Source organism: Onychostoma macrolepis, chromosome 21, assembly GCF_012432095.1.
Source record: "Onychostoma macrolepis isolate SWU-2019 chromosome 21, ASM1243209v1, whole genome shotgun sequence".
Taxonomy (NCBI): Eukaryota; Metazoa; Chordata; class Actinopteri; order Cypriniformes; family Cyprinidae; genus Onychostoma; species Onychostoma macrolepis.
In genome coordinates, this window is record NC_081175.1 from 6,843,722 (window position 1) to 6,855,068 (window position 11,347).

Here is an 11,347-nt window from a genome sequence, read left to right on the forward strand (position 1 = left end):
GTTTTCGTTCTTTAATAGACTATTATTCAAGAACATCGGTGCTTTCACAAAAAGGAAATTGGCACTTGGAACATTCAATTAACAGTGTGATCTCAGGGAAAGGAAAACATTTCTCAGGAGTAACAAACATGTGAAATGTTGTTTTATCTCCCTTTATTTAACAAATACAGATGTTTTGGATATAAACTGTGTCCATAAATCCACATTTCTGAGCAAAATGTAAACATGTAGTGTTTTTCTAACAGGGTTATTGTTACACATTAAAAAATCCTTTCAGCTTGTTAACTTAATGCACTAAAATAAACTAAAAACTGAAATAAACGAAACTAAAACCTATATAGAATGTACTATAAAACTATGCAGACATATTAAAAAAAATAATAGGCTAAATGACAAAAACGCAAAATTAATAAAATGGAAAATAAAAATAATTGAAAACAAATTTAAAATATTAACACAAACTATAATAGTACCTCAGTGATAGTAAAATAAGTTCTCTAATCACAACTCTTCCATTAAGGTGATACGATATGTACTGTACATTTAAATTTAATGAAATGATTCATATATGATGTTTGTGATAGAACAGGAACAACATAATTTTTCAAAATATATCAATCTCATTGGAAGCTCTGTTAAGATCCATGTGAGACAAATCTTTAAAGAAAAGCTATATAGATTTGTTATGGAAGACTCTAAAGACTTCTGGCTGTTTTTAAAGTCAATTGTCTATTAAACACGATTAAAGCCTAATTAAAAGTAATAAAGAGCAATTACCAATCATTTTCTTTGTGTGAGACATTTCATTGATAGTTAATACTTTTAACAATCTGTGCTGTAATCATTTTTTTCCTAATTATATTCAAGCTTAAATATGAAGAAATATTTCTAAAGCAAAATAAAAATAATAAAAAATCAAACTGGATTCATGCATCAGTTTACTATTTACGCAACTGACTTTCATGTGCGACTAATTATATGCAATGTATATTCACACTAAATGGATATTTCAGTATATTATATCCATTTGGTATAGAAACTGCCATGATGCCTAAAATGAAGGAAATTTGATATGAGACATACACAAATGTCTTGTACAAATGTACAATTCTGTCATAATTATGAATTTCAATACCAGTGCTTATGTTCATGAATGCAAAATTGTTGTAACCAGCACAAACAGATCTAAGATAATTAAAGCAAAGTTGGAAAATATATATATAAATGAAAAAAAAAAACATCATGAATGATAAAAAAAAAAAAAAAATCATGCAATTTGGCTTGAAGAACAACAATGATATATTACGTTTTGGTTTAGGATATAACACATATATTTAGCATATAAACCAAAGCCTGTGGCTTCTGTGGCACATTCTTACTAGCACAAATGCTAGACAGGAACATGAGTGCTGGCAACAGGCATAGATACGAACACATATACACACACATTTTCTCTGACACATTTCTTCACGCATACAGTTCTCTCTTAGTCTAAAATAAACACAAAGATAAACCACACTTGAAATTATCTTCAGTTCTTGCTACCTCTGACATGATGTTGTTACAATAGAAACATGTTGCTTTATGTGACATTGTGACGTTCAGCCATAACTTACAACTCTTAACGCTCAACATCTGCTATAGTGAGTTGTCTATGCTATTCTCTTATCAGTCTTTCAACAGCATCCAAGCCTGAAACTGATCTGCAGTCCGTGCCAGCCATTATCAATGCTGTCTACTGAGCTGGGTGCTCCATCAGCGCAAAAGACAGTCTGTCAGGGCATTGTGGGATTGATTGTTGCGGCTGGAGTAAGAGGCCCAAGAGACTTGAGCAGAGCCCCAAGCCAAGTAAGCAGTTTGCAATTCCTCCATTTTCCCCCACTTCCCCGGTGCATCTTTCAAATACTGTGCTTGTATATATATTCAATCTGTTCGATCTACTGTTTGGATGAAAGCGTTTGGTCACGTTAAAGTTCTAACCCTTTTTGCATTAGCATTTTATAATACAGTGATTTCAGCACAATTATATTAAGGCTTTATTAGTTTTAGTGCTTTGCCCAACAACCCACTGACTCCTTGCAATGTCACTTTTACATTTATATTGGATTGATACAGCGATATTCCCATCACAATGCTAAAGTCTGGTCACATTCGCGAAATTTTGTGGTCAAAACGGCTAATTTGAGTGAAATCTGCTTAAGGCAATCTTACGCCCTCATTTTGCACGCAAAAATTCATTGATCCTTGGTAAATGTGACCTCGCCTCAAGTCGAATATCCCAGTCACTCAAAAGTTGGCAGTGTGAGAGATTATTTACACATTTACCACAATGGCAGCAGTTCATTGGCTTAAACCTGAGCTGGAAAACATGATTCAGCCACATGTAATAGATGGGCAGTTTGGTTGACTAGTTAAGAGCACAAGCCGTATACACAGAGAGATAGTGATGAGGAGGGAAACAAGGTGAGAACAAGCAGCATTATAGTACAGAATAGCACCTGGTGATGTCAAAAGCCACAGGAAGCTCTGTACAAATTCACACAGTTTTTACGCTGTTATAAAAAAAAGGGTAATAAAACACATTGTAATCAGTCTGAGAACAACGGGGAGAACAACAAAACAAAAAAATCGAGGGCCTGGAACGTTGTATTATCCAATGATTGGGCCCCAAACACAGTTTTTAGTTTTTTTATGTGTGAGTTTTTGTGCATTTGTGTCTTGGGAGAGAGTGATTGTGTGAGCACAGCGTTTGAGGTAAAATCTCTCAATTACCGTAGAATCACAAGCAACTGAGCAGACGATTTGATTGACTATTCTTACATGTTTCTAAGGCCAAGCTCCACACGAAACAAACGCATTACATTCTATGTAAATTTCTGTGTATGTGTCTGTAAACAATCGAATTGTGTGCATACCTGCGAGTGCATTTTCCACACGGCGGTCTTCGGTTTGACGGATATGTGATTTGGATGTTGTATTTTGCATTTGTTTTGTTCCCATTAGTGTTACAAGTAAGAGTGTATTACTAATTCTAAGGACGTTGGCATGGATCAGAGATACTGCTGGTATAAGAATTCACAGGAATTAGTATACGTGGTGAAATCGTGACTTTATGAACACAAGAAAGGACAGCACGCACACACTATAAATATTCAGTGTGTCTGAACATTTCTACGATACACCAATTAGATTTGGCACATCATCTTGTTTTCCCGCATGAACACTCCTTTCGATTCCTTGCAGGCCACCGAAGCTTGATGCCTGATGCAATTACCATGCAGCGCACAACTTGGCAACTCTCGGTGAGGGATATATCTCTTCTTCACTTACTTCTATACATTTTTCTTTCTGAATGGCAGCCACTGCCGCCATGGGTTATGGTGTGATAGGTCGAAGGAAGAGTGAAAAGGTGCAAGGAAATGGTGAGAAGGCTGCATGACTGTGAAGGCAGGAGGACCCTTTGCGACTTGAAAAACAACCACGTTTACCAGTGCAGTCCACGAACCGATCAACGACACAAGGAGACCGTCACATACATAGCCTGCACACTCTATTCAGAGTGAGAGCCACATTAGGATAAGTGCTTGGGAACCAGTGCATCCCTAACGTTTGGTTACCGCTATATGAGTCCTTTTTTATGAAAGCTCTCACTTTTCTAGCACTATCTCCTCATATTTGGGTGGAGGATCACTGTAGGGGGCTGTCGTCTCATCGCTGCTGCTCTCTAAGTGGCCAGTAACTTCCTCGTAGGATGGCGGTGGGGTCGCCCCGGATAGGTGGGAAGCCACGGACAAAGACGAATCTTGTACATACAGGGAGCGATTGTTCTGAGAGTGGTTGGTGTGATGATGGGCATCTTGCGGCGTGACCGAAGCCCCGCCCCTCTCGCCACTGCTGACCACCACGCTGGGCCTGTCATTGGCGTGAGAGTTCTCTGAATGCGAGGGAGGGTCGCGGTGCACCAGGATGCGCGGGAGGCTGCGGGCGTTCCGGTTAGCCAGATAGCGGTTCTGGGTGTAGGCCGGACGTCGGCGCGTGGCCTTCTGCAGTTGACAGCGCCAGATGAGGAAGAGCGCGATGATGATGAGAAGAGCCACGCCCAGTAGAGGCACCACCATGTACACGGTTTCCGGGCGCTCCGAGCGAGAATCAGCATTGCTGTTCACTGTGTAGATGCTGCGGTTTTTCCAGAACTCCATCTATGAATGAAGTAATAAATAATATAACCAATTGCACAAATGAAACTGTTAAATTGCAGTGGCATTCTGTGTTTTATACTTCTTGCTAGCATTCACACACCACCACCAGAACACCATTCCATAGTTTTGCCATCTTTTCCACCAATGTTTTTTTTTTTTTTACATTCTGCTGTTAAATCTTTTTTAAATAATGTTAAAATAATGGTAGCTGATGGCTTCAACAAAAGCATATATCATCAATTAACAACTTTGAAAATCATAGTCTGTCTCTCTTTAAAGGTTTTTAAGGTATTGGTAAAAACCAGTTTCCCTATAGAGGAAATGGGTTTTAGAATTAGAGGATTTTTATTTCTGAAACCCAACTGCACTCTATTTTGGCCGTAATAATTTTAAATCAGTTAGTATACTTGTTTACCAAGGAGACAACATTGTCAATAAAAATGTGATGTATGAAAAAACAAAGATACAGTATCACTAAAGCTGTAATTTAGTAAAATTATGAACAAAAAGTGAAAATATAATTCAATTGTGTATAATTAGGATACATAAATGCTAGCTAAGCTAGTCATTAGGCCATTTTATTCCAAAAATGTGATATACATTACTTTTTTTTTTCCATCACAGAATGCCATTAAACACAACATGAAATTTATGATGTGATGGAAATGGAACTGAGATAAAAATGTCCAAAAAAATGGCAAAAAATACGTTTTAATAGTTTTTTTTTTTAAAGGTCTACAGGGCCAAAAGTGCCAAAAGTAACACCTAATAGAAACACCCTCTTATGAATTATAGATCTGTATGTCATGTTTGCCTGTAGGTAAAGCGTGTGGAGTAATTGCTTTGGTTCCTAAGAACTTTTCGACTGGCTCAAATTCTGCGACAGCAGATTTCTTATGTAAACGCATCCAAACCTGGCAAGTACTTGGTCACACATTGTTCGCTCTATTGCTAAAACTGATTTGCTGGCATTTTGACAACCTCTCTAAAAGGAACACTCTGTATGTGTAAAAGCACCTAAAATCAAAATAATGGTACAGTAGACTTGCATTAAAGGGGTCATGACATGAGAAATCAAATTTGCCTTCATCTTTTAGAATATAAAATGTCTTTGTACCATTAAAAATCCTCCAAGTTCCATAGCTTAAAGGAAAACGCCACCGTTTTTCCATATTACAGTATGTTCTTCCCTCAACTTAGACGAGCTGATACGTACCTCTCCCGTCTCAGTGCGTGCACTTAATCACTCTGGCGCGCGGCGCCACTATGCTAGCGTTTAGCTTAGCACCATTCATTCCTTAGGACCCAAACAGGGATGAATTTAGAAGCCACCAAACACTTCCATGTTTTCCCTATTTAAAGATGGTTACATGAGTATTTACATGAGTAAGTATGGTGACACAAAATAAACAGTGGCGATTTTCTAAGCGGATAACTATTACTGCGCCGAGGTCAAAGTGCTGCGAAGTGCTCTTCCGCCATACATTACAGTCATCATTTTTATCCGCTTAGAAAATCGCCACTGTTTATTTTGTGTCACCATACTTACTCGTGTAAATACTCATGTAACCATCTTTAAATATGGAAAACATGGAAGTGTTTGGTGGCTTCTAAATTCATCCCTGTTTGGGTCCTAAGGAATGAATGGTGCTAAGCTATACGCTAGCATAGTTGTGCCACGCGCTAGAGCGATTGAGTGCACGCACTGAGACGGGACAGGTACGTATCAGCTCGTCTAAGTTGAGGGAAGAACATATTGTAATATGGAAAAACGGTGGCGTTTTCCTTTAAAATGTCCTCCTCGTTGTCAACAAAGCAGCCCGTTTTGGATCCAAGGGGCAAGGTGATGTCACCTGGGCGCAGTCGTTCGCATAAACACTGCCTTCAGAGCAAGGCATCGACGAATAGTCATATTCTCACCATAGGCCCTGCACAATAGCGTTCAGTCGCTTAACGAGGGGGTGCTGATCCTGTTTCCAATGCGATGACGTTAGCCAATCATAACAGTGGCCGATTACTGAGATGCCTTAAAGGACACACCCCTTAAAAACAGGTTGCTTCAGAGAGAGGTTCAGAATGAGGTTTGAAAATAATTATTTTCCACATATTTATTTGTTGGGTTTTTTGTGCAATAAACTTCATTAACATTGTAAGTAAACATCAAGGAACATATTAAAATAATTGTAAAAAATCCATGTCATGACCCCTTTAATATTAAATTGCATCCGCAAACAAAAAGAAAACAAACACAGGAAATAGGATTTGTTTACATCTTTTGCTGATGAAGACAGGATTTACCGTTCGCTCCTTATTTTCAAACACTTCATTGGCCTCCTCAAAGCTGCAGCTCTCTTCGGCACACTCCCTCTCAATATTGCCCGGCCGGAATTCCTCCAGGAAGCCATTAGCCCGCGGAAAACGTTTGAGGAGAGAGTTTGCATCCTTGCCATCTAGGAACGCTGAGAGATCGGAAGACATCTGTATGTTTTATTGGGGGCAAAGGTGTTTCTCTGTTTGTTCCTGTGAGTAGTATACGTATGTTTGCCAGTTCATGCATTTGCCAATGGATTAGGCCTGTCATATACTCAAAATGTTTGTTGTTATTCCCATAAAATTTGCAATTACTGATAGAAAAATCGTTTTTATTATTATTCTGATAATCATTTTCCATCCATTTATCACTCAGCATCTCATTAAAGCCAAAACAATTAAAAAAAATGAAGTATATTCACAGAAAAATGTTCACAAGACCTATAACGTACATTTAGCAAATAAGATTTCATGCAGACTATAAAATATATTTCCTAAATGTATAGACACCAATATCAATGAAATGAGTGCAGCACATCTCAAGAAGGGCCCAAGGAACCCAAAGAGCTTTGACACATCATCTATTACATCAAGGTTTTATGTCATTTAACAAGGCGTGTCAAGAACTACTGCACTATTTTTAGATCAGACAGAAATATGAATGGACCCTATTCCAACTTCAACATTTTAAGATGAAGTTGTTGAAAACTGGTCCTTACCTGCTGCCATACTACCACAAGAGAACTCAATCTGAAGTAGTTTGACCTGTGGAGAAGAAAAGATGCATTTAAAGGGTTGGAAAAAGTTTTCCTATGTGCACACTTGTTGTTATTCATCATAATTATGACCATTTGTTTTTATCACATGACAGACAAAACAGCAAATTAATTGTGAGAATCAAATATGAACCATGCCATTGGCATACCTTAAATATTCTAAAATATAACACTGCTATAAGAGTGCTATGATGAAGATATATATAAATCTATATAATCTCTTGCCCGTCTAAAATATGCTGATGGGGAGGGGCGGGGGAGGAGGTTCCCATAGTAACGAAGAGGGTAGATAGAAAGATGCGCGAGCTAAATTTATATCACTCGAGCTCACTGCTTAACGAATTAATTTACTTCGCGAGTTACTATCGCTTTATCGCACATGAAAAATACCATCCCAACGCAATTTCACGTTTAATAATGTCTACAAACCGCATCGAATAAAACATAACGGAGATAACACGAGTAAGAAATATAAGCCATACAAAGCATACTTGAAATGCTAGATGCAAAACAGATTTTCTTCTAAGTGCAAGTGTTTTTAGAAAATATTGACAAAATTTGATGTAGTTACATTTCCTACGGCCATTCTTAAAAGCAAATAGCTTTCTTAAAAGCGAATCAAATATTAATAAGAGACATATTCAGTTTGACTATAGCAGCTGCCAGACTCCTCGGAGGGGCTCTCAGTGTGATTAAAGATGTATATTTATAAACGCAGCGAAATTTCTAGTTGCCATGGAACAAAACAAAATTGTGAGTACATTTATAACTCAGAGGGAAATGCAAAATAACAATAAAGCCTACCTTCCAGGCTGTTGCAATTGCTAGTCCATTCCATCCCTGTTTCCAGCTAGGGAGCACCCACATGAGTCACGGATGCCGTTTGATTGGCATGCGGATGGGCCAATAGGAGTCACGGATTCCCCCTGATTGTCCAATGAAATTTTACTGTTGATTTCGTACATGCAAAGTCATGCTTCTTGGGGAATGGGGGAAAATAAACTGGGTAGTGTAGTCTGTCTGTGCACACGTATACACTTCTCCGAAACAGTTTCTAGAAACCCTTGCATGTTTATGCCCAGACATTAATGTTTTATTCCTATCGTTATGGACGCGGAGTGCCATCAAGTGACATTTTAATTTGAGAAAGAGGATGATGTAGTCAGCTTAGAGTCAGGGGTCTCTCTCAATGCCACGCCTTGAGTTAAAAGACAGCATTACCCACAATGCTGAACCTCTCCTTTTTAACTCAGTCTTGCCGCTTGTGATGGAGCTGTGTGATTTTTGTAATATCAGTAAGCCACAAGGATGCAAAACGACCTCACATTTAAATGTAACGACCAAATTAAACTGTACCATCCTAAATGTCTGGCCTACCTTAACAGAAATTTCTAGTAAATAAAACATGTTGTATAAATTACACATAGCTAATTGCGTACTGAAGGTAATTTCTCTGGCGTTCTCTGGCATTGTTATCTTATTTATTTATTTTTAAATTAATGCACTTCTGTAATGGAGGAGTAGGCTAAGAGGTGGGCTTTCAGTCCAGGGACCATGGAGAACAGAGATATGAAGCAGGGATTCCCTGCTGCATATTATAGAAATTAAGCATTGCATTGTAACCATAGCCTACTAACATACAATATTGAAGTATCATATTAATGAGCTTACATAGCCTACTTTATGATGCTCACAAGACATTAAAATAATCATTGATGAGTCATATACATTACATTTAGCTGAAGTTAATATATTATTTGTTTATTTATTTATTTATGTACATACACCTATTTTCATCTACCCCCACACACACACACACACACACAAAATAAGTTTGAGGTCAAACAATAACCCACAGACACTCTGCAGTACCGCCATAGGCCCTCTAGGGGTCACAGACCCCCTGTTGAAAACCCCTAATGTAACTCCTGTTATGCTGTAATGTGTCACTCTTTCCCTTGTGAAAAATAAGTGCACATAAGTGTATTAAGTGCACACTTGTGTACATGAAATTGTAAAAATATATTTAAGAAAAAAAAGGTTTTGCAGATAATATTAAATTAATTAAATAAAAGGTAACAAGTGTACTTAAAGAGAGGACACTTTCATTAGTACGTTTGGTAACGGTTTATTTTAAGATGTCCTTGTTACACGTGTTACATGTAATTACTATTATAATAACAATAAATTATGCATAATTACATGCAAGTAACTCTAATCCTAACCCTAACCCTATAGTAAGTACATGTAGTTGATTAATATTACTCAGTACACCTTAAAGTATAACCCTATATTTCTTAACACAATTAAGTACACTTTTAGAAAGTGAAAATTATTTAATTACTATGTTTTAATAATCTTTTGTCATGCTTCATTTTTATGTAAACTAAAAAACTAAAGCACTTATAAGGTAGCCTACTCACAGTTAATAAAAGTTAACTCGAAGTTAATACATTTTAAATGTACTAAACTGCAACTTCATTAAATGTGTATTACTTTTAATTAAAAGTATTAATTAATACATTGGTAACACTTTACAATAAGGTGTCATTTGTTAATATTAGTTAATGTATTAACTAACATGAACAAACAATGATCAATACATTTATTGCACTATTTATTCATCACGTTAGTTAATAAAAATGCAGTCGTTCATTGTTAGTTCACAGTGCATTAACAGAAAGATCAGGCCTTTTCTGACAGAACATGCTGCACAACTTCTTGTCCAGGCCTTTGTCATTTCTAGGCTGGACTACTGCAATGCTCTTCTGGCTGGACTTCCATCAAACACAATCAAACCTCTACACATGATTCAGAATGCAGCGGCACGACTGGTCTTCAACGAGCCCAAAAGAGCCCATGTTACACCGCTCTTTATCTCCTTGCACTGGCTACCGGTTGCAGCTCGCATCGAGTTCAAGACATTGATGCTTGCATATAGAACAACCACAGGCTCAGCACCTGCCTACTTCCACTCACTATTACGAATCTACATCCCCTCCAGAAGTCTGAGATCTGCTAGTGAGCGACGCCTCGTGGTACCATCACAGAGAGGCTCAAAATCACTCTCCAGAACATTCTCGTTCACCATTCCTGGCTGGTGGAGTGATCTTCCCAAATCTGGAGTGCTGGATCCCTGACAATCTTCAAGCAACAACTGAAAACTCATCTCTTTCGACACTACTTGACTTCATCCTAAACTTAAAAAAAAAAAAAAAAAAACTTTATCTTTCTGATTGCCTCTTCAAGATGAATCGCTTATGTATTCCCCAGTTGTAAGTCGCTTTGGATAAAAGCGTCTGCAGAATGACTAAATGTAAACTAATGTTAACAAACACAACTTGAGATTTTAATAATGCATTAATAAATGCTGAAATTAACATTAACTAAGATTAATAAATGCTGTGGAAGTACTGTTAATTCTTAGTTCATGTATACTAATGTTGTTAATAATGAACCTTATTGTAAAGTGTTACCAATATATTTAAATACATGACATACAAATTTCAATAAAATTGCATGAAAGTATACTTAGTACATTCGGGCAGTACATTATGAAATTGCATTTAAAGATGTACTATTATTTCTGTAATAATTGCTATATAATATTTTTTTAAATATGCTAAAATGTCATTCTTTTTCTCAAGGGTTTCATACCTTTATTACTTTTATGGATCTTATATACTGAACAAAGATATATCTTAGAAGTGTTAGAGGCTTTCCATAGTCAACATGTTCTGACCGTTCTGATCTTTTTCTGGCCCATTGGTAGGTATAACCACTTTAATGTCCTCCAATAAGAAACTGCCTTTTTTCCTATATTCATAGAAGTTGCAAAGATATCATGTCAGGTCTCCAACACAAGGAGTCCAATCTTGAAAATCCAACATTCTTATAGTAGACAGTGTCCTTTATCAAAGCTCTTTTGTTTGAAACCTAGACAAACAGCAGAGCCCCTTCTAGTCAACAGATAGGCTCAGAGAACATCAAAGGACTCAAGTGAGTTCAAAAAAGAGACTTATCAGAAGCACAAATCCCAAACAGACAAGGTTTGCACTCATT

The 11,347-nt window shown here is 37.2% G+C and overlaps 1 protein-coding gene across 2 annotated transcripts; it reads right to left on the bottom strand.

Moving 5' to 3' along the window:
• Positions 1-2: 2 nt before the first annotated feature.
• LOC131529367 (transmembrane gamma-carboxyglutamic acid protein 3) lies at positions 3-8,167 on the bottom strand. Of its 2 annotated transcripts, none has more exons than XM_058759036.1 (4): positions 8,090-8,167; positions 7,229-7,274; positions 6,498-6,658; positions 3-4,199 (listed from the first exon to the last, which is right to left on the bottom strand). In XM_058759036.1, the coding sequence occupies exons 1-4, from the start codon at positions 8,150-8,152 to the stop codon at positions 3,648-3,650; spliced, it is 822 nt and encodes a 273-aa protein (XP_058615019.1). In that variant the 5' UTR covers positions 8,153-8,167; the 3' UTR covers positions 3-3,647. The 2 variants fall into 2 exon arrangements, with proteins under 2 accessions (XP_058615019.1, XP_058615020.1); XM_058759037.1 differs by having other exon boundaries at positions 6,498-6,677; positions 8,090-8,140.
• Between the last annotated feature and the right edge of the window lie 3,180 nt (positions 8,168-11,347).

Excerpts from the sequence above, each read along its gene's own strand:
- LOC131529367 (XM_058759036.1), bottom strand. The coding sequence starts at position 8,152 with ATGTGGGTGCTCCCTAGCTGGAAACAGGGATGGAATGGACTAGCAATT. Across the intron at positions 7,275-8,089 it reads CAATTGCAACAGCCTGGAAG|GTCAAACTACTTCAGATTGA; the intron begins GTAGGCTTTATT and ends TCTTCTCCACAG. Across the intron at positions 4,200-6,497 it reads TTGAAAATAAGGAGCGAACG|ATGGAGTTCTGGAAAAACCG; the intron begins GTAAATCCTGTC and ends CTTCATTCATAG.